The sequence below is a fragment of the Triturus cristatus genome, chromosome 3_1, assembly GCF_964204655.1.
Source record: "Triturus cristatus chromosome 3_1, aTriCri1.1, whole genome shotgun sequence".
NCBI classification, from domain to species: Eukaryota; Metazoa; Chordata; class Amphibia; order Caudata; family Salamandridae; genus Triturus; species Triturus cristatus.
This window is the reverse complement of record NC_140583.1, coordinates 1,061,845,681-1,061,869,963: the sequence shown is the minus strand read 5'-3', so window position 1 is coordinate 1,061,869,963 and position 24,283 is coordinate 1,061,845,681. Positions and strand designations below refer to the sequence as shown.

The window sequence follows — 24,283 nt, the reverse complement described above, 5'->3', positions numbered from 1 at the left end:
TTGTAATAGATTACTTTTAGGATTACTTTTGGGATTCCAGGGCTGGATCCTAGATTCAGTCCTGGGACAGTACTTAGAAACAAGTGATGAAAGTCGACTTAGTTACTGTGATTTTTAGACAATATTTTGCTATTTTAAAAGTTGAAACTTAAAAAATATTTCATAGAAAACAGTCAATGATTCCCTATGGAAGGAAATTAAAGTTGCAAGTATAGTATGTTCTTGTTACTTTTGTAATCCAGTACTGGGTGCCTAGACTCAGTACTGGGACCTTTATCCAAAACAGGTAAGTAATTACGTTTTCACAATGTGTACGATTTTTAAAGAATATTTACAGTTTGCAGAAATCGACACTTAGAAGAAATTTCACAGAAAAACAGTCAATGGTTTCCTATGGAAGAAAATTGGGTTACTGGTAAGTACGTTTGTGAATATTTTTCAGTCCGTGCTGGGTACCAAGATCCAGCACTGGGAGCTCGCCTAATAGCAGGTGAGTATTTTCGCTTTCGTTACTCGGTTAATTATTGGTGAATATTTTAAGTTTTGAAAAGTCCACACTTAAAAGAAATTTCAGGAAAAACCAGTCAATGTTACCCTATGGAGAAAATTCAGTTATCGGCTTTAAGTTAAGTACTCGACTGGCAGAGTTAAGGGTCTGGGCATAGACTCCGGGGTATCCCAGGGTCAGGTAGGTTCAGTTGTTACACCTTCATCGGCACAGGGGCATCCGGGTGCAGAGTTAGGCCCAATGTTATCCTATGGGAGGCAGGGGTCCTTGGTTGGTGGCTGCTGACTAGCAGGCCACGCTGCTGTGGGAGCTGGGCTCCTGGTTACTTGCTCAGGGCAAATGGGGAAGTAGATAGGTGTAGAGGTTGCTCTGCCAGGGCCACTTGGGCGGCTGGGTGCAGGGTGCTTCTGAGCCTTTGGGCGCTCAATTGATTTAAATGGGAAAGCTCTGGTTTAGAAAGACTGCAAGCTCGGGGACAAATTCTTCAGGTGCCACCACCACTTTCGAGAGTTAAGTTTGGTAGTTGGAGGATAGGTAGGTACCTCGGGGATTGAGCACAGGGGGCCTCCGGGTGCAGAGGTGCCTTTTGGTCTCGGGAAATCTTAAACTCTGTGCATCGCGGTTGAGGGTGGCACCTGGTTCTGAGGCTGCAGGCGTCTTCAGGAGCATCTAGGGAAGTCCTTGGGTGCCGGACTCTGGGTCAGTCGCCGTGGGGTTGTCCTCGTGGTCTTTGTTCACTCTGGCACAGGCCAGGCTTGGCGGGAGCAGAGTGTGAAGGGTTCGCGGTTCCGGGCTGATGCCAGGGATTAGAAGTAGATTGAGTAGAGCCTCTACTCATGGAAGTCCCAAGGGCTTGGAGCCAAAAGGTAGCCAGGTCATCTGGGGTTTGTGAGGTTTCTGGCCACAAGAGATGCCGGGTTGGAGCAGGTTCGAGGGTTGACAGGCCAGTAGGGCTGGGGCCAAAGCAGTTGGTGTCTTCCTCTTAGCAGCTGCAGGGCAGGTCTTCTTTCTCTTCTCTGTATTTTGGAATCTGGGGAAGGAAGGTTCAGGGTGCCCCTAAATAGTAGATTTAGGGGAGTTACAGGTAGGTAAAGGGCAGGGACCGATGGGTCCCTGTCCTGGGGTGGGTACACCCCCTATTCTGCCACTCCTGTGGGAGGGGGGCAGTAGCCTAATCCTGATTGGGTAGAGCCTCCCATCTTCAAGATGGCTAGTGCCCGGAGATGTGCTTCACCTCGCCTCACCCCCCACCTGAGTGGTGGGGGTTGGCAGGCTGGCACATCCCCTGGCCTTATTTGGGGTTTCCGGCCACAGCTTCCCGCCAGAGTGGGGGTTGCAGGGGCCTGGGGAAGCTCAGGCGTCATGCCTTTAAAGCTTCCCCCTGCCCATCCTGTGGCAGGAGATTTGGCACCTCGCCCAGGATGTGCATTGTTGCAGGCCCAGGAGAGCAGGGGCTCTCCTACCCAGGAGTCCAGCAACATGTCTGCTGGGTGGCAGCCTAGGCAGCCTCAGAGCAGACGTGGATTTGTAGGTTAGGTTTAAGGGGGCACCTCTAAGATGCCCTCTGGGGGCTGGGTACATTAAATCCCACACTGGCATCAGTGTGGGTTTAATGTGCTGAGAAGTTTGATACCAAACTTCTCAGTCTTTAGTGTTGCCATTCTGGTGATGTGGAGCTCGTGTTTGACGAGCTCTCAGCGCCATGTACTCTTAAATGGCAGCACTGCACTTACAGGGCCCAGGAATGGACCTGGGCACTGTAGGGGCACAGGGCTCCTGCTCCTCTGCCCACACCATTGGCATAAGGCACCCAGCTAGAGGGGTGACTGATGTATGCCATGGCAGTGTAGGTGATGGGCATGGCACACAGGGATGTGTGCCATGTTGACTTTGTTTTTGTCTTGCACCCAAACACTCAGCCTGCAAAGGCAGTGTGTGTGTTTAAGGGTACAGGGCCTCTAAGGGTGCACAAGGAGTGCTGCAGCCCTTAGAGGCCTTTCCTGGTCACAAGGCCCTGGGTACCTAGGGTACCATTTCCCAGGGGCTGACATGTGGCCAGGGTTTGCCAATTTGGGTTTGGTTTGTTTTAGGGAAGGAACATAGGCCCTGGGCACCTGATTGAGTGTGCCCTGGACTCCTGCCAGTCAAAGTACATTCAGCAAAAAGTGGGGGCATACCATGCAAGAAAGATGGTACTTTCTCACAGACTACTTTTCAGATTACTTTATAGATTACTATTTCTACTGTGATATGCCTAGATATCACACTGGGACATTTCCTAGAGAAAATGTAAGTAAAGCAGTTTTTAGATACTTGCTGTTTTTCAAGTTCTCATACAAAACAAACTCCTTACTTAACCCTTTTCACAAGAAAGCAGTCAGTGCAGTCCTATGGGAGGAAATGAGGTTATCTGTTTCAAGGGGTTAGAACCAGGGTTCCACCAGGGTCAGGATGCACTCCAAGCACCCTCCGAGGCACTAGGGCTGCCTGGTGCAGAGTGCTGAGGCCCAATGTTATCCAATGGGGAATATGGGGCCTCCGGTTGGCTGCTCACGAGCAGGCCCCACAAGGTTGTAGGAGCAAAGCTCCTGGTGTTAGGCTCAGGTCACAGGTGGATCTGAGTTTGCACACAAAGTACACCTGCAGCAGCACAGGGGCGGCTGGGTGCAGGGTGCTTTTTTGGCGTTGGATGACCTGTTGATTTCAATAGGCAGTCTCCAGTTGCAACCAGCACTGGGGGCTCAGGGATGCAGATCTTCTGGCGGTGCTCACCAGAGGTAAGTTGGCATGCTGGGACAGTCGGTTGGGACCCCCCTAGGTCGTGCAACGTCAGGTGCAGGGTTTTCTTTAGACATCTGTTTTTTCTTCCCAGCTACGATCAGGGTGTTTTGTGAATCCTCCAAAAAGGGCCTGCGGCGTTGATTAGAGACTCGAGGCAGGTCAAAGATCCCCAGATCTCTGGTCCGGGTCGTCGGGGGAGACCGTGTGATGTTGGGCCACTAACTCTAGCCTTGGTGCAGACTCCATGATTTGGCTGGAGCCAGAGTCTGTGGGTAAGCAAATCCTGTGCTCATGGGAGACAGTCATGGTTTGGGAAGGCAGGGCAGGTCCTCTGGGTTCTTGGGGGCTGCTACTTGCAGAATGTGCCAGGATTTCGCTGGAGCAGGTTCGAGGTGGGGACAGGCCAGTAGAGCTGGGGCCAAGTCAGTGGGTGTTCTTCTTAGTTCAGCACAGCTTCATTCCTCTCCTTGTCTGAGGAGGCATGGTTCAGGGTTGCCCCTAAATACTAAATTTAGGTGTGTTACAAGTAGGTGAGAGTTGGGCTTCACCTAGTCTACCCCACCCGAGGGGGCCAGTTCCTGGGAGCAGCAAATGGCTGGGCTAGCTCAGGCAACAAGCCTTTGAAGCTTCCCCTTCGTGGACCTTGCCCATCCTGGGGAGTGACTTTGGCTTCACGTCCCAGGATGTGCATTGTTTCAGGACTCCAAGAGGGAAGGGTACCCCAGGGCACTGTGACCATGGGAGACCTCGAAGGGCTGCAGCACTTATTGTGCCACTTTAAGAGGCCCTGTACACACATATATATATATATATATATATATATATATATATATATATATATATATATATATATATATATATATATATATATATATATATATATATATTACCCCCCCCCCCCTGCAGACTGAGTGTCTTGGTGCAGAACAAAGTGAAGAGTTGACATGGCACACATCCCTGTGTGCCATGGCTACAACCCACTGCCCTGGCATAGATCAGTCACCCCTCTAGCTGGGTGGACTATACTAGTGGTGAGGGTACTTGTGCATGGGCCCAGTACCCCTACAGTGTCCAAATCCATTCTTAGACATTGTAAGTGCAGTGCTCCCGTTGAGTATATGGTGCTGGGAGTTTGTCATTACGAACTCCACAGCACCATCATAGCTACACTGAAAACTGAAGTTCAGTTTCAAACTTCTCAGCACATTAAACCCACACTGATGCCAGTATGGGATTTAATGAAAAATGCACTCATAGGGCATCTTAGAGATGCCCCCTGAAAAACGACCAGCCTGCCACCACGAGCCATGTTTCTGGACTGCTAGGGTGGGAGCCTTTGCTCCCTGAGCCCAGAAACAAAGCCTTTCCTGGGCATAGGTGTTCACAGATCCCCCAGGCCAGGAAGATCCATCTGTGGCAGGGGAGCTTCAAAGGCCTTGCAACCTTTGTAATGCAACCCCCATCCTCTCCTGCTATCAGGAGAAGACCCCGTTCCTGTGTCCCCTCCTTTTTGGCGGAAACACGGGCAGGAAAAATTAGCCAGCCCAAAAGGTGTGCCCACCTCTGCCAACTCCACCCCTCATGTGGGAGAGGTGAAGTGAATCCCAGTCTTCAGTGCCCGCCATCTTGCAGATGGCAGGCACTCTCCCATCAGGATTAGGGATTGTGCTCACACCCCCACATGGGATGAGCACATCAAGGGTGTAGTCACCCTAAGGTCAGTAGCCCATTGGCTACTGACCTCAATACCCCTAAAACGCCCCTTAAACACAGTATTTAGGGGGCAGCCCTGAACCAAGAAAGCAGATTCCCGCAACCTAAGAAAAAGGACAAAAGACGCCCAGCAGAGGAGACTGCATATAACGGACTTGGCCCCAGCCCTACTGGCCTGTCTGCATGTTCCAGAGATCCTGCTCCAAAAATGGTCTTGTCCTGCAGCCAGCGAACTCCAGAACCCCTGGGAGGACAGACTGCCTTCAACAAAGACTGGCTCTCTTGTGAACAGCAGCTCTGTTCAGAAGAAACACCAGAGACTCCGAGCCTGCTGAGGAAAATACCCGACACCGGGAACCACTACTGCGCCAGTCACCTATGGCCCAAGTTTGAGTGGTCCACCAATCCCAGCGAGGTAACACAGCCCCCCCCCCCCCCCCCCCCCCCCCCCAACTGCAAGTGACCCGGTAAGGTGAAATCTGACCTAAGACACCGCTGCATCCAGTCTCCCCCCCCCCCCCCCCCCCCCCTCCCAACACCCCTGCCAGCACCGAAAAAGGCTCCGGTCACACCTTCGCCTCCGGGCCTAGGCAAGACCAAGGACACTGCTTCCAACACCGCACCTTCGGGCCCGGTAAAGAAGCCAAGCAAGCCTTCTGGCGGCTTGGGCTCGAGCCAGCCTACCGTCTGTGCCGATAAACACGCTTCGGCACCGAAAAAGAAGCCGACCTCCATATCGACACCGAGCCCCGCACCGAAGCACTCTGGGTCGAAACCCAGCTCTTCGGCACCGACACCACCTTCGGTGCCGACCAAAGCACACACGGCCACTGGCACCGACACTTCGAGGCCGAAACCCATCTCGGCGCCGACCAAGCGTCCGGAGGTTCCCAAACCAGGTTCCAAACAACGAATTGGCACAGAAAAACCTAAAAAGCCAACGGCCCCGGCGCCGACCGACCGACCAGCCTCACCGGACTTATTTACACCAGATCCCTTGCAAAAAACTCACCAAGGATCCAAAAACTGGACATTCGACACTCTCTACCAAAAAGACATTTGGAGAAGCCTCATCCACCTCCAAAAAGGAAGGACTCTGCGACCTCTCCGTTCAGAATACCTTCCCCACCTCTTCCACCTCCTCCACCTTCCCCACCTCCGCTTTCTCCACCCCAACCTCATCGTTCTCCCACCCCTTCTCCACACGATGATGATCACAGGGACCCATATGATGACATGGGGGCTGTGCCCCAGGACCTACCCACAGGGGACCCCACCCCTACAGGATCCCCAGACCCATGGGACGATTACAATATTCCTGATATCCCCAACGTCCCACAAGATGATCTTTACCCCTCCAGACCATCTCCACCGGAGGACTCATTGGGGTTCCACCAATTACTGCAAAGGGCGGCACACTATCACGGAGTAGACTTGCATACTGACCCCGTGGAGGAAGATTTCCTCCCCGACACATTCGACACCACACATAGGTCTACCTCCATATTACCTATGCTCAAATGAGTGGTAAAGCATGAGCCAGAAGTTTTTAAGGACCCAGTTAGGGCCAGGGTCCTTAACCCGCCCATCGAGAAAATACAAAGCTGCCCCCACAGATCCCTCCTACATCAGAGGGCCAGCGCCACTAGATTCTCTAGTGGTACCCACTGCCCGTAAAAGGGCAAATTCCCAGGCGTCAGGCGAAGCACCACCACCTGACAAAGAGTCAAAGCTACTGGACGCATAAGGGAAGCGTACTGCGTCACAAGCGGCCAACATGTGGCGTATCGCCAATACTCAAGCGCAATTGGCCAGATACGACAGGGCACATTATGATGAGTTGGAAAGCATAATGCACCACCTCCCTGAAAAATATAAAACTAGGGCCAACGAACTAATTCAGGAGGGTAAGACTATTACTAACACCTCTATACGTTGTGCCCTAGATGCAGCAGACACAGCTCCCAGGGCCATCAATACCAGCGTCGTCCTCGGTCGCCATGCTTGGCTAAGAATATTATGGTTTAAACCGGAGGTACAAGCCTCCATCCTTAACCATCCCTTTGACCAGGAACATCTATTTGGCCCAAAAGTGGATGAGGCCCTAGAAAAAATGAAGGATACGGCGAAATCCATTGGAGCCTTAGTCACACCCTCCTAGACGCTCCTTTCGCCGCTCTTCCTTTCGAAGTACGTCTAGAGGCTACTCCTCAGACACTGCGTCCACTTCATACAAATCCCCTACTCAGTCCACCTTCACAAGGGGTTATCAAAGAGGCAGCTATAAGGGTAACAAAGGCAGAGGCAAAACAAACCATGCCCGCTCTGCCACACCGCCTACCCAATGACTCTCCAAACCCCCCCCCCCCCCCCCCCCCCCCCCCGACCATTCCAATCCGGTCGGGGGCAGACACCAACTTTCCTTCCTGTCTGGGCTACCATCACCTCAGACAAATGGGTAACACAAATAATTCGGTCAGGCTAATGCCTAGAACTAATATCTACCCCCCCCCCCAAACATTCCACCCAGGCAGCGCCCAATGTCACAAGAACATCTAATACTTCTAAAGCAGGTGCTAATCTCCCTCCTACAAAAACAGGCAATAGAACCCGTTCCTACCAACCAACAAAACATGGGAGTCTACTCCCTATATTTCCTCATACCAAAAAGGGACGAGACTGTGACCCATCCTAGAGCTCTGGCCCCTAAACACATACATACTCAGACCATTCTCATATGGTGACGCTTCAGCAGGTACTTCCTCTCCCAAAAAGACTTTTTGACCACTTTAGACCTAAAAGACGCTTATTTCCACATTCCAGTGCACAAAACTCACCGGAAGTACCTCAGATTTGTAGTGGACGGACAACACTACCAATTCTAAGTGCTCCCATTCGGAGTCACAACAGCGCCAAGGGTATTCACCAAGTGCCTAGCAGTGGTGGCAGCACATTTGCGAAGACAAAACATCCACGTCTTCCCATACTTAGACGACTGGCTGTTAAAAGCCTGGTCATACAATCTGTGTGTACAACACACGTCCACCACCATTCAACTACTCCACCAGCTGGGCTTCACAGTAAACCACCAGAAGTCCCATCTACAACCATCCCACATAAAACAATACCTCGGTGCCACCATAGACTCCTCGAGCGCTAGCCTACCCCAATCCTGCCAGGATTGCAAGCATTCAAGCTCTAAGCACAAAATTCATAGCACAACACTCCCTTCCAGCTCGAGTGTTTATGCAACTAATAGGGATGATGGCCTCTTGCATCTTCTTAGTACCTCACGCAACACTCCAGATGCGTCTTCTCCAAGAGTGCTTAGCGCACCAATGGAACCAGGCCAAGGGTCAATTAACAAATCTGGTGTTGGTAGACGGTCGCACCCATCGCTCTGCAGTGGTGGAACACCACAGACCTTTCCAAAGGTCGACCGTTCCTGGACCCGGTTCCTCAACTAGTACTGACCACGGACGCATCGCTCTCCGGCTGGGGAGCTCATCTACTACATCTCGCCACACAGGGCAAGTGGACACCTCAACAAAAGTTACTCCATATCAACCATCTGGAGTTACTAGCAATCTTCTTATCCCTAAAATCCTTTCAAACCCAAATTTCAGGCAAGGCAGTTCTGATCCGCACAGACATGACAGCCATGTATTATATTCAAAAACGAGGCGGCACCCACTCTCCACAGCTCTCCCAACTAGCGCAGACCATGTGGAGATGGGCAATACCCCAGAAAATCTTTCTCCTAGCTCAGCATGTCCCAGGAGTCCAAAACAGTGGCAGATCTGCTCAGCAGGCAGACACAACAGATCCACGAGTGGGAGCTTCACCCGCAAGTTCTTCACCCGTACTTTCAAATGTGGGGGCATCCACAGATAGACTTCTTCGCCACCCACAAACGCCAAATGCGCAAGCTTCGCCGCCAGATACCCACACCCATTATCCAAAGGAAATGCGATATGGATGAACTAGTCAGGCAGATTTGTGTACGCTTTTCCGCCTCTCCCACTCATTCCACTAGTGGTGCGCAAACAAACACTCCCTCACACAAATCCTAGTAGCTCCAACGTGGGCCAGACAACCGTGGTATACCACACTGCTGGAACCATCTGTAGTACCGCACCAAAAACTACACCTCTCTCCACACCTCTTAACCCAGACCCCTGGAGAGATCAAACACCCGGACCCAGCGCAGCTCAACCTTGCAATCTGGCTCCTGAAATCCTAGAATTTGGGTACCTAAATCTTCCCCCTGACTGTATGAACGTCATCAGAGAAGCTAGAAGACCTACCACTAGAGCGTGCTACGCCGCTAAGTGGAAACGTTTTGTTTGCCATAACACCACCATCAATCCACCAGACGTGTCCATTCAACACATCCTAGGCTACTTACTCCACCTACAAAGGTGCAATCTAGCCTATACATCATTCGACTACACCTCGCAGCTATTGCAGCTTACCTACAAAACAGGCAACACCTATCACTTTTCAGAGTACCTGCCATTAAAGCCTTCATGGAAGGCCTTAAAAGAATAATTCCCCACAGAGTACCACCCTCACCTGTGTGGAACTTAAATATCGTTCTCACAAGGCTAATGGGGCCTCCTTTCGAACCTCTGCACAAATGCGAACTGCAATTCCTAACATGGAAAACCGCTTTTCTTGTAGCCATCACTTCCCTTAGAAGGGTCAGTGAGATACAAGCACTTACCATTCAAGAACCTTTTATCCAAATGCACCACAACAAGGTTGTTCTCCGTACCAACCCAAAATTCCTCCCTAAAGTCATTTCTCCCTTTCACCTAAACCAAACAGTAGAACTACCAGTATTTTTCTCGCAACCACAGACCGTTGCAGAAAGGGCTCTTCACACATTGGATGTCAAACGAGCCTTGCTCTACTACATTCAAAACACAACTTTTCCGTAAAACCAAACAACTGTTTGTTTCTTTCTCTCCAAATGCAACCCCATCTCAAAATCAGGGATAGCTAGGTGGATTGTAAAATGCATTCAAATCTGCTAACATAGCAAAGCGAACACTATCCATTACCCCTAAAGCCCATTCTACACAAAAAATAGGGTTTCCATGGCATTCCCAGGGAACATCCCATTGGATGATATCTGCAAAGCAGCTACATGGTCAACACCGCACACTTTTCACCAAACACTATTGTGTAGATGTGCAAACTAAGCAACAGGCTAGTGTGGGCCAGGCTGTACTCCAAACATTATTGTAAACCACTGCAACAGATACGGGTGGTCGCCACTAACGGTGGGTACTGATATATAATCTATGCACAAGTGTGCAATCTGCAGCTCATATGCCTCGAACCGAATATGCTACTTACCAGTATGCATCTGTTCTTGGCATGTAGAGCTGCACATCTACACACGCCGACCCACCTCCCCGGCTACCTGTATCTGTCCCAGTTTATCTTATTTAGATAGCGCACACAGGCATCTTCACTGTTATTACTACGCTCCGTTTCCCTGCTGGCGAAAAACAATCTGAGGATGGAGCCGAAGTCCATGCGCAATACAATCCAAAGGAGGAGTCACCGACCTCTAGACTTCCAAAGACTTTCCAAGAGTAAAAACAAACTGCAAACATCCGGGCCCAACACCAGATGGTGATCTATGCACAAGTGTGTAAATCTGCAGCTCTACGTGCCAAGAACAGATGCATACTGGTAAGTAGCATATTCCTTTCCTCCATAGGATAACATGACTTTTTCTGTGAAAAGTGTGGAGTTGGAAAACAAATTCTTTAAAATTGTACTAACAATGCTTTTACTTACCTGTTTAGGAAATGTCCCAGTGCAATATTCAGGCATACTGCACTGTGTAAGAAAAGTAATCTCAAAAGTAACTTACCTGGAAAACAAATTCTTTAAAATTGTACTAACAATGCTTTTACTTACCTGTTTAGGAAATGTCCCAGTGCAATATTCAGGCATACTGCACTGTGTAAGAAAAGTAATCTCAAAAGTAACTTACCTGTAACTTCACTAACAATCCGATACAAAGTATATGTACTGTATTTACAAAGCATTGCATTTCTCAGTAACAATATTGTAAGTCAAAACAAAGTGCATATACAATTACAATCCAAACTATATTTACTGCAAAGTATTTCACGTACCTGTGCCAGGCTTGCTTGGTTCTAGGAAATAAAATAACAAAAAATGTTTTTATGCAAGAATAAATTGATATGAAGTTAATTCTTTGTGTGTGAATTCACTTGCTGACTGTGTTCAGCAAATGCTTAACACTGTCCTCTGATATTGCCTTACTGCTCGACCACACTACCACAAATAGTGACCATGCAAAAAGGGGCACTTTACTACATTGAGCAAAGCTTTTTGATCTAAAATTGATGTGGATATCTTGGAGTTGTCATTTATTAGTCCGGTTGCTGGACAACAAATGTCTTATGCTCCTCTATTAGACCTAAGGCTGCTCGCCCACACTACCACAAATAGAGGACTTTGGGTTTGCATTGAGACCTTTACACTTCTGGGGGAATACCATATACAGAGCCAGCTTCTTGAACATCTTTAACACATTGTTGCATTTGGTCTTCTGTGTTCACAATCCAGTGAGGGATGATGCGCTCTTTTTGTACACTGAAGATTTCTGCAGTTTATTTCTGACTCTTATTTCCCTCTGGTCAGGCGTGTAAATCTATAACTGGATCGCCTAACAGAAAACCTCAGGTGGCAGGAAAATAGACTAAATTGCGCAAAACTGCTTGCAGTGTAGAACCAATGCAAATGCCAAACCCCAGCCTTTGTGTGCTTCCTGTTCAGCGGTCAAGCTGAAGGTCTTTCCAGATCTTTAGTCCTCCATGAATGGAGTCTTATCTGCCTGTAAGACCAGGTCTTCATCCAACAGCAGAGTTGAGAATTTTTTTGGATAGGTGTCAAAGAGGCCACGTGGATGTGCAATGAAGTTAGCTCATTGCTTCTCCTTCCTCTACCATGTAACTCTGATACCGATGCCCTAGCCTTATTGGTTGGTTTACTATTATATCCCTCCTGTGGTTACCATAAGCTCGGATTAACTCCTACAAGGTGTTTTTGCACGTTAGACTGCCCAGTCCATTAATGTCCATGAACATTTAAACACTGATAATTACCTAAAGTAGGTACAAGATACTTTTTGTGGCCACAACTTTAACTAGACTTGCATTGTCAGTACTACTTCCAGATCATACTAACTGGCTACGCTCCTTGCAGCTGTGCCCTTTGTACCATTCAGTCTGATCTACCTGGCTAAGCGATCAACAGCATGCAGTCCAGTTCAGGCAACAGCATGCCTGGTCAAGTGTGGGTAGAATGTTGGGTCTTTTTCCCAATGTGTGGGGTGTTGCCAGGCAAGAACCACATTGAAGAGATTTAGTTGAACATTTGCCTTCCAGACTTCACATAACAGATGTCTGCCCCACCCAACTCCCCAGGAGTAGTTCATAGGTTTGTAATACGAAGAGCTATGTACAAAGGCTACCTAGTCCTATTAGTTGTTATGTGGCTTAAACTTTAATTTATTGTCTTGCTATTTTGCACATCACAATCATATGATGAAATTAACCATTGACTGGTGTTCCACCACCAGTTGTGTAGCAGTGTTTCTCCACCTTGAACTGCGATTCTCCATTGCAGATCTGTTTACCAGAGGTATTGATATCCAAGCTGTGAATGTGGTGATCAACTTCGACTTCCCAAAGCTTGCAGAGACTTATCTCCATCGTATTGGCAGATCAGGTAAGGAATAAACCTGTCCAAATCAATCGGTTATGTACATGTGTTCCAGTGATTCCTGAGGGGTGTCCTCACGGTGGTGGGGTAGGGGGGTGCATTTTGAAACATTACTTATCCTATTTTGGGGTATCTTTCATAGATTAACATGCTTGACTCATTCCCCATTGTCAAAGTGGGAGTCCAATAGTACCATAATCAAGCAGTATGATAAACGATCATAGGCTAAAATGGCCCAAGGCCATCATTTAAAATAGCCGATCAATGTATTTTAAAATGAGTATCAAATGTCCATTATAACCAATATGCTTCTAGCTCCCTCAAGAACATCAAGAGGCTGGGTGACTCAGATTTTCACCACACATCCTGTGTGAAAGGAGCGCCCCTTAGCTCTGCACAGTATTCTTATTTGGGAAGCTTTATTCATCTGGATATTTCTATCAAGTCCAACAGTAAAGGCTTTTTCCGTCCCAGCAAGTCATATGGGAAGAAGAGTTCATGCAGATCCACACAAGGATTGCCTTTACTGCCTCCATCCCAACATGAGGTAAAGGAGTACAAGATTTGCTGCACTCTTCTCAAACTGAGGGACAGAGAAGGTAGACTACTCCTGTTGCTACTGAAGACCAAGACTCAGACATCATTTTAGGAGGCCAAGGATTCCTCTGCCTGTTCTGAATAGAGGGCTAGATCTCTTGAAGGAGCTTCAGAGAAGTACAGAAAGTCTATGAAGACTTCTTGCCTCTGCCTCCGCAGGTGAAAATTATCAAACCTATTGTGACTATATAACGGGAACCCTTGATTTAATAGCTCCAGTTAAACAACTTAAAAATAGGAGAAACAAATCTGCTCCATGGTACAATGGTGAATTGAAACAACTACGAGCAACTTGTATAAAGGCCGAGAGGAAATGGAGGAGGGCATACTCAGAGCCAGCAAAGAACTGAAATTAATACAGGCCCAGTAAAAGGAGTTAATTCTCAAGGCCAAAGTAGATATCTATGCCAACTCTATTTTGCAGGCACCAAACAGCACAAAAGCACTTTTTAATGTGTTTAGAGATCTTTCTAGTCCAGCCTGCATGGGCAGTAGGGTGGTAGCATCGCAGAAACTCTGCGATGAGATTGCCATTTACTTTGAAGTGGAAATAACTAAAATTGTTGGCAATCTGCACCACACTGTTACTAGTAGTCAGGATGACTCCACATGGAAGCCAGATGTAGGACCACTGTTGGACTCTTCCCTGGAATACTTTCACACTCTCAGAGAACTCTTTTAATCTCCTGGCACAAAGCGTGTCCTCAGGATCTCCTTTCGATCCCCTTCCGCATAAAATCTGGAAAATATTTGGGCAAGAGACCTTTCCTTGGTTATGGTAGATCTGCTGCCAGTCTCTGGAGGAAGGAGAAGTACCAGAGGCATGGAAACAGGCAGTGGTGACTCCCCTGCTTAAACCATCCTTGGACCCTACAATTCCAGCAAATTTTAGACCAATTTCCCTCCTGCCATATCCGATTAAAATCTTAGAAAAGGCAGTTAGCAAAATCTTATCAGGCTACTTGGAGGAAAATTCCTTGCTGGATAGGGACCAATTTGGCTTTCGCCCAGGACATGGCACCGAGACTGCTTTGGCAACCGTAATGAACAATCTAAGAATGCCTGCTGACAATGGGAATTCATCTGTCCTTGTACTACTGGATATGTCAGCCGCATTTGACACGGTGAGCCATGCAGTATTAGTGGAAAGGCTGAAAGGCATAGGAATCAAAGGATTGGCCTTGCAGTGGTTACAATCCTATTTGTCGGGAAGACAACAGGCTGTATCTCTGGCCCTGTTCACCCCCGATAAGTCTCGGGTACACCACGGGGTGCCACAGTGCTCGGCAATCAGCCCTGTTCTGTAGTAGGGGATCTCTGTGTATAGTCCTAATCTATGAATAGTCCCGCCCATGTGCGGGGACCCCGGAGCAATCAAAATATCTCTTAAGCTGTCCTGCATTTGCAGACCTGCAAAGACACTTAAGAGACAGACAAAAATAATACAGCCTAATAACAACAAGGCTGCACTGGCCAGCACTTCCTCTGAAGTGAAAAAACAAGAGCCAAAATAAAGTTTAAATGTCATTTTTATTCACATCTGACATGTTCCTTTATTGTGTCACACTCCCTTCACCAAAATCCCTTTAAACAATAGAGAGGAAGGGGTGGGCAGACAAGCCCTATAGGCTGTCATTATGTGTCTGCTAAAGGGATACCGTGCCTTTTAAGAAAACTCTCCAGAGACCCCCGGTATCCCAGGATGCACAGCCCAAGCAAGTTACTTTCAGTTTTTTTCCGGCTCCTGCTAGCAGGACCCTGGAGCTTGAGCTCTACCCTTTTGGGTGGTTTATTTGATAAATTTGGATTTTTTGAATATAGTGTTTTCATTCGACGTCTAGAGCCTTTGTCTACTACTGCCTGCAATCTGGAGCAGTTTTGGCCCACTCTTAGCATGGCTTTGTTCGACAAATGCCCTGAGTGTGGGAGGAAAAAGGCCAAGACGGACCCACATGATGTTTGTATCCTCTGCTTGTCGTCCTCACATGTCCCAGCTACATGTGCCATCTGTAAAACCTTTTCAAAGAGGACCCTGAGGGACAGGGAGAAGATTCGTCTTCAGGGTCAGGAGCAGCAGAGGACCGGTGGGACTTCGGGGCATGGAGGGTCTCATTCCCCCTCCTCCGCCCGTGCTTCAGCCTCTGGAGGGACCTCCGGACAGAGCAGGGAGCAGAAACGGCGCCTACCGGCTGGTAGGTCGCGTTCGGCATCGAAGGCGACGACGGCGAGGGAGAAAGCACCGGTATGTTCGCCGTCGATCCAGGGCTCTGGGTCGCGGCAGCCTCGGCGTTCGACGTCGAGAGAGGGGCCGGCGCGACCCGGGACCGGGTCGCCGTCGCTGACGTCAACACCCCATCGACGTCGTGCTGAGCCCCGGGGCGGATTGCACTCACCGCCTTCGCCGTCGATCCATGGCTCGACGCTGGCGGAGTCGACGCCGAGATCCCGGCGCCGCAGGTCGCCGTCGAGGCGCCGCAGGTCGACGCGGCGGCGACTAAGGTCGAGGAAGCATGGTTCGACGTCGAGAGAGCGCTCGACTTCGAGGGGGCGACGACCGGCAAAGAGACGCCGGACGAGGTCGACGTACAGCTCGACGTCGGACATCGGGGAACACGTCCTCAGTGATTACGATCTCCAGTCGGGGATCGGGGAGACGAGGATATTCCCGGTCGGTGGCTTCAACAAGCAGGCCCTCCAAGAAGAGAAGGATGGCCGAGAGCCCGGCCAGTGATGGTGCGGGCTCTCCTGCAAGGAGTGATGGGGCGTCAGAACATCTGTCCCCGCTGCGTCCTCAGCGGCCGCCGCTGACTCCTGCGCCCGATCTTCCGCAGGCTCCTTTACCGGCGCCTGCTCTTCCTCCTCCCCCTCCTCCGCTGCCTCTGCCCACGCCTCCGCGGCCTGCTTCTCCACCACAGCCACCGCCTCTGCCCCCGAGGGGTCCCCACAGGCAGAGACCTCGCTCTCGTCCTCGCAGGCGATCACGGAGTAGGCGCAGGTCTTCTACTCGCTCTGGACATGGACGACTGATACCGGTCTCGTTCCAGAGGCTCGAGGGGCACGGACTCTTCTGGGGCTGGACGGTTTTCTCCCTCACTGTCGGAGACGCCTCCTACCCGCGTCTCCCCAGTGGATGACATTGCCACTTTCCAGGAAGTGCTGATGAGGGGGGCGGCGAAGTTGGGAAGATCAGTGACAACCCCTATTCCCACCACTTCTGTGATCTTTGAGACTTTGCATAAGGCTCACCTGTCGCGCCCCCTCCTCCCGTTGGTTCCGGGGTTGGAGGAGCCTGCAATGGAGGTGTTGACGCCGGCCGTGGTGAAACCGGCGCCCTCGAGACTGCTGAAAAAGTACAGGGCCCCAGACTCTGACCCGGCGTTCCTCAGGGTGGATCCTCCCCCGGACTCTGTCATTGTGTCGGCGGCGCGTAAGCAACACTCTAAGACGCCCTCGTCCACGGCCCCTCCGGATAAGGAGAGTCGTAAGATGGACTCGTTGGGGAGGAGGATGTGCTCCGTCGGCCACTACGATGAAGGCCGCTAGCGCCTCCGCTCTGTTGGGTCGCTATGACAGGTCTCTTTGGGACTCCCTGCAACAGTTCGCTGCCTCCCTGCCTAGAGAGAAGAGGGAGGACTTTCAGGAGGTGCTGAACGAGGGCATGATGGTCTCTAACCAGATCATCAGTGCGGCGGGGGATATATCGTTGCTGGCGGCTCATGGGTACTGCCACGGCATACACATGAGGCATTCCTGGCTGCGGCTGACACCACTCAAGCCTGAGGCGCAGCAGAAGATCGCCAATTTGCCGTTCTCCGGCTCGACGCTGTTCGGGTCTCATGCGGATGACGAGATGGCCCGCATGAAGGCCGAAGCGGAAACCCTGAAAGCCGTGGGGTTGGAAAGACCCAAGGAGCAGAAGAGGTCGTTCCGCTCCTATGGCAGGCGCTATTCGAAACAACGAGGTCAAGGGCGTCAGTCTGGCCACCAACAGCAGCAACAGCAACAGTTCCCCAGGCAGTCCTTTCAAAAGCTCCAGAGGGGCAGAGGGCAACATCAATCCTCATCGGGGAACAAAGGCCCGGCCGGGTCGAAGCCCTGAAGGGTCACTTCCCCCTCATCAGTTACCCGCTCCGGTGGGGGGGGAAGTATTCAACACTACCTGGCAGAGTGGAGGACAATAACTCAGGACAAGTGGGTGCTGAATATTGTTTGCAATGGATACAGTCTTCGTTTCACCTGCCTGCCTCCACAGATTCCACCAGTGCGCTCTCCCTTCATGGTACGGGAGCTCCAGGTGGAGGCGGACGTCCTGTTAAGGAAGAAGGCGATAGAAGCTGTTCCTTTGAGGCAAAGAGGAACAGGCCTTTACTCCCGGTTCTTTCTCGTCAGAAAAAAGGACAAAAACGAGTTCAGGCCTATTCTCTATCTGCGTCAAGCAAACAAGTGGATCCGCAGAGAAAAGTTCCGTATGTTGTCCCTGCATCAGATTTACCCTCAGTTGCATCGAGGAGATTGGCTGTGCGCCATAGATCTGCAGGAGGCTTACTTTCATGTGCCGATCGCACCAAAGCATCGCAAGTTCCTCAGGTTTCTGGTAGGCAACAACCATTACCAGTATACAGTACTCCCGTTTGGCCTGAAGTCTGCCCCACGGACGTTCTCCAAGTGCATGGCAGTGGTGGCAGCACACTTGCGGAAGACCAAAGTGTTTGTGTACCCATACCTGGACGATTGGCTGATCAAAGCTTCCACGTACCAGGAAGCCCAGTGTCACTTCAACAGGACAGCTGCCTTGCTTCATCGTCTGGGGCTGCACATCAACATGTCAAAGTCAGTGCCGGTTCCTGTGCAGTGTCTCCAGTACTTGGGGGCCTCAGTCAATACCTTGACCGCAAGCGTGTGTCCTTCGGAGGAGAGACGCTTATCGATCCGTGGGAAGGCCCTGCACCTCCTCTCAGCCCACTCTCCTACAGTGAGGACGGTGTCTTCCTTGCTGGGGTCGATGGCTTCCTGCATCCTTCTCACCCCCAATGCACGTCTGCATGTGAGGCCTCTGCAGGAATGTCTGGAGGATCAGTGGGACCAGAGGCGGGGGAGTTGGGAGGACAGGATTCATCTGTCCCAACACGCTCTCCAATCTCTGACATGGTGGTGCTCCTCAGAGAATGTTTGGAAGGGGACCCCTTTCCACAAGGATATTCCGGTCCAGACCATAGTGACTGATGCGTCTCTCCAGGGCTGGGGAGCGCATTTGGGCCCTCTTCAGATTCAGGGGATATGGTCGCAGACGGAGATGACTTATCACATCAACTTTTTGGAACTCAGAGCAGTACACTTGGCCCTGAAGGCGTTCCATCCCTCCTTCACGACGAACTCCTTGCTTGTTCAGACGGACAATACTACCACCATGTACTACCTCAACAAGCAGGGGGGCTCCCGGTCACGCACGCTGTCTCGGGAGGCACAGACGATCTGGAATTGGCTGGTGGCCAGGAACCTGACGATCACGGCGGCCCACCTGCCGGGAGTGCAGAATGCCCAGGCCGATGCACTCAGCAGGCTCGTTCAAGAAAATCACGAGCGGGTGCTAAACGACGACGTGCTCAGACGTCTTCGCAGAGTGGGGCACTCCGGATATCGATCTGTTCGCTACGGCAGAAAACAGAAAATGCCGCGACTTCGCGTCCAGGTACTACCAACCAGGGACGCTGGGGAATGCCCTATGGATCAGCTGGTCCAACAGCTTTCTCTACGCCTTTCCACCCATTCCCCTGATTCCGGCGGTGCTGATCAAGCTGTCGCAATCCAGAGCCAGAATGATCCTGATTGCTCCGGAGTGGCCGAGGCAATGGTGGTTCACCGACCTTCACCGGTGTGTTCTGCCACACCGGTGCCTGCCATGTCGGCCGGACCTTCTCACGAAGTTCGGAGGACAGATGGTTCACCCCAATCTCTCGTCCTTGAGTTTGGCAGCATGGCTCCTGAGCTAGTGCAGTATGGACACTTGAACCTACCTCAGGACTGTATGGAGATCTTGAAGGAGGCAAAGAGACAGTCTACGAGGACTTCTTACGCCTATAAGTGGAAGAGATTCGGTTTATGGTGCAAGGCAAAGGACATTGACCCTACATCCTGTAAAGATGTTATTTTGCCTTATCTGCTGCAGTTGGCTCAGTCTGGGCTTAATTTTCAGTCTATCAAAGTTCATCTCGCAGCTTTGACTGCGTATAGAAAGGGCCCTTCCCAAACCTCATTTTTTAAAATCCCTGTGATTAAAGATTTTTTGGAGGGTTTGCGTAAGGTGTTTCCCCCTGTTAGACGACCTTTTCCACCATGGGAATTGAACGTGGTGTTGTCTAGATTGATGAGGGAGCCTTTTGAGCCTATTCATAAGGCTTCTTTGCAGCATTTGTCCTGGAAGGCTGCCTTCCTTGTGGCCATTACATCGGCCAGGAGGGTAAGTGAGATTCAGGCTCTGTGTTGTCAAGAGCCGTATACTGTATTCCATGCGTCTAAAGTAGTGATGCATACTCATCCTAAATTTTTGCCTAAAGTAATATCTGATTTCCATGTAAATCAAATGATAACTTTGCCTACATTTTTTCAGCATCCCTCCTCTCCAGCGGAGAGGTCTCTGCATTCACTAGATGTGCGTAGGGTGTTGAAGTTCTATCTAGATAAAACAAAAGCCATCCGCAGGTCAAATCAACTATTTGTAAATTATGGTTCAGTAAGAACTGGTCTAGCTACCTCAAAACAGTCCATCTCCAGATGGATTGTGTCCTGTATTCAGCTTTGTTACCAGAAAGCTAATAAGACGTTAGGGGGTAAGCCTACAGTGCATTCGACTAGGGGCAAAGCAGCTACTACAGCTTTGCTTAGGAATGTTCCAATTGCTGACATTTGTAAGGCTGCCACCTGGAAGTCGGTCCATACGATTACAAAGCATTACTGCCTGGACTCTGATGCTAGGGCAGATGCGCAGGTTGGACAGGCTTCGCTGAGGAATTTGTTTGCACAGTGATTTGTTGGTGTTTGGTTCTTACTCCACCGCTGTTTGTTGGTTGGGATGGGCTTGCCATTCTATTCATAGATTATGACTATACACAGAGATCCCCTACTACAGAAGTAGTTTCTTACCTGTAACTCCAGTTCTGTAGTAGGGGTATCTCTGTTATAGTCATAAGCGACCCTCCCTCCTCCCCGGTGGAGTAATTCTGACAGTATCAGGCCTGTTATACACCTTCAAAAAGAACTGAAAGTAACTTGCTTGGGCTGTGCATCCTGGGATACCGGGGGTCTCTGGAGAGTTTTCTTAAAGGCACGGTATCCCTTTAGCAGACACATAATAGCCTATAGGGCATGTCTGCCCACCCCTTCCTCTCTATTGTTTAAAGGGATTTTGGTGAAGGGAGTGTGACACAATAAAGGAACATGTCGGATGTGAATAAAAATGACATTTAAACTTTATTTTGGCTCTTGTTTTTTCACTTCAGAGGAAGTGCTGGCCAGTGCAGCCTTGTTGTTGTTAGGCTGTATTATTTTTGTCTATCTCTTAAGTGTCTTTGCAGGTCTGCAAATGCAGGACAGCTTAAGAGATATTTTGATTGCTCCGGGGTCCCCGCACATGGGCGGGACTATTCATAGATTATGACTATAACAGAGATACCCCTACTACAGAACTGGAGTTACAGGTAAGAAACTACTGCTTCTTTTCAATATCTACTTACGCCCTCTATTCCCCATTTATTAAATCGTATGGAATTGACCTAGTCAACTATGCGGACAACACCCAACTGGTGTTTTCCCTTAAGGGGAAACGAGCGATATCCATGGACACTTTCCAGGAGTGTATGCACCACCAGGAGTATATGCACCAAACCGCTGGTTTGCTCAAAAAAAATTCCTTGCAGTTCAATGGGGGGGGGGGGGGGGGAACAGGTAGTTTGTCCTGCTACTAGAATATCTCAACCTATACCGGCGGCGTTTAGGCTCACCCCTGAGGATGAACCCCCGATCCCTGTTAAAACAGTGCGTAATTTGGGGGTCATGATGGACGATAATCTCCAAATGGAATCACAGGCCAACAAAACTGCTGGTGTCTTTCTTTTTACTACGCATGCTTCGGAAGGTCCTTCCGCTACTACCAGAGGATTCTCACGCACTTGTAGTAAGGAGCACAATCTTGAGCAGACTGGACTACTGCAATGCCCTGTATTTGGGAGCACCGCAATACATCTTGCAGGGCTTGCAGAGAGTCCCGTCTACAGCAGCTAAGCTGGTACTAAATCGACAGCGTAGGTCCTCTACCACATTGGCTCTGAGACCTACATTGGCTGCCTATTAAGGAGAGAATTTGTTTCAAATCTCTCTGCATTGTACACATAGCACACAACCTGGGTCTATCTTCCTTGCAGAAGATGTTCACCTGGTATACTCAAGGGAGGCATCTTCGCTCCTCAAATACAAATCTGATCACAACCACCAAATTTAAAAAATCTAAGATGGGGGCAGAGCGTTCAGCGTGGCCGCTGCGCGTCTTTGGAATGACTTACCACAGAACCTTAGACAGGTTAGTTCTTTGACCTGTTTTAGGAAGGAGCTGAAAACCTGGCAATTTCCTAGGGGCGAGTGATGGATCCCCTCATTGACGACTGGTCTCTACTGTTAGTGAGTAATCCTTCAACCGAAGCACCAGGATACCCGTAGGGTGACAGTTCGCGCTATACAAATCTTTTTTCATTTCATTCTTACCAACCTCAACTCCAAGAAAAAGGAGAAACAAACATTGCTCCTCTGACATTTTTACCTGGCCCACCAACTACTTCTGCCAGGGACAGACTGCCCTCCTGCCTCCTTGGCGATCCTGTCTGATGTATAAATCTTCTTCAAAATCCCTTTCAACAACGCCTTCTCAGACACCACGATAGTCTACGACCACCAGCACTACCATCTCGTCGTCAAGACCGTTGTCAGCAGACAACAGCCATCTGTGCTTCCATCCCATCGGTCACTGCTGTCGCACTGGTTCAGGTGACGCTCCCATCAACGACAGCCCTGTCTACGACAATTGCTCTTGCTACGGTGGTCCAGTTGATTGTTGTCCAGTCGACTAAGTGCCATAATGCCTCCTCCACCTCCATCGATGACCAACATTTCTAAGATCTCCAGGATCTCTCTCAGACCTGAGGCCACTTCAACTAGCAAGGTCTCACCCCTGCCTCCAAGGCATCTACTGGACGTTAAGGAGTCGGATGATGGCAGCCTCTTTGACCCAGCTCATAGACTTACAGAGCTGAGTATAAAGTGTCAGGCGAAAGATTAAGAGTATGAAGAGGAAGGGCATTACTTCAAACAATATTCTTCACCTTCAAGGTACTACAAGTCACAAAGATACTATTCTGACCCTCTGCCTAAGTGAGACACATCCCATCTTCCTGCTTCTTTGGTACATTCTCCAGTCCATGCTCTCCGAATATCTGACACTGTTTCCCCAGCCCCCTGAAGAGCAGTCTGCTACAACTCCATCACCTATTACCCCTTTGGATTCACCACACTTTCCCCTGCAAGCTACACCTGGAATGACACCTGCGTCCCATGTAGCAGTACCACCTAGGGATGATCCATCATTCTGACAGGAAAGAGGGTGAAATTCCGAACATTCATCCACCTCTAGATGAAGGAGACAACTACCTTTTTTCAACTTAGTGTCCACCTCCATAACACCTGGTCGGTTCGTCTCCTGAAGATATCGGAGGTTTCCATAACCTCCTGGAAAGTGACAGCCAGATTTCATCCCCCTATGTCGGTGAAGCAGTTTGACTGCTTTCTCTACAATTTCAAAGAGCAGGCCATAAGATGGGTATGCTCTATACCGATTGTGGACTTCATTTGGAAGGAGAGAGTAAAGTTCATGAAAAACCCAGCCACTCCAGCAACTGTCCTTCCAAACATCAACAAAATACAGAGCTCCCACTCATGTATGACAGGACACTCCAAGCCTGACTCTGTGATCTCCCAGGCAGCACAACGGAGGTAAAAAAAGTCTACTCCCATTTCCATGTCACCTGACAAGAAGGGGGCGCTGTGTGGATAACATCTGGAAGAGATTTTAAACCGTGTCTGCAGGTTCGAGGCATGTGGGCTGCTGAATTCATATCTGTGCATAGATCGCCGCCTAGTGTTGGGTCCGGATGTTTGCACGTTGTTGTCCTGGAAGTCTTCGAAGTATCACGAGATAGGTGACTCCTCCCCTGGACCACAGTGCGCATGGGAATCCTCTCCATCCTTAGATTGTTTTTTTCCGCCATTGGGTTCGGATGTGCCTATCTTAGCTCAAGTTAGGAAAATTAGGTTTAAGGCCAAAAGGCCTTTAGGTTTCGTCGGTACTGTTCCCGTTCGGTATCGACTACTCTCTTTACTATTTTAGAACTTTCTTCCAGCTTTTCGGATCCGTTTGGTCCGAACATCGAACTTACATCGACGATGGAATCGAGGACTCCATTCAAACGGTGTCTTTTATGCCACGCAAAATACCCACACATCGACGTCCACCCGGTCTGCAACAAATGTCTCTCACCGGATCCCGATGAGTCAATGTATGGCCTGTGCTCGATTCCGATCGAAGATTAGAAGCGCAGCAATCGGCGCCTGCCCCGGCCAACATCTTCAGCACCGAAGACGAGGACGCCGAAAGCGTGGAAGAAGTAAACTCCAGCCCCACTTCCGAACAAGATTCCCGATCGGAAGACGACGACGAGGTCCTTTTTCACAGAGAAGAAGTCGTCGACGAGGTAGGAGACTACGATGAGGCCTTTGGGGCCGAGGAAGATAGCTCTAGGGAGGAGCCAGGCCCACCCGTCGATACGGAGGCCGACAAAGTGCGTCATCATAAGGCTCAGGTAGAGGGAT

At 49.8% G+C, this 24,283-nt stretch overlaps 1 protein-coding gene across 2 annotated transcripts in view; it reads left to right on the top strand.

The window, feature by feature from the left end:
- Window positions 1–24,283, top strand: part of DDX6 (DEAD-box helicase 6) — a 247,583-nt gene that overhangs the window by 175,547 nt on the left and 47,753 nt on the right. For both annotated transcript variants that reach the window (XM_085645872.1, XM_085645873.1), the window contains one exon: window positions 12,680–12,781. In XM_085645872.1, the coding sequence (XP_085501998.1) occupies window positions 12,680–12,781 (102 nt within the window). The remainder of the gene's footprint in view (window positions 1–12,679; window positions 12,782–24,283) is intronic.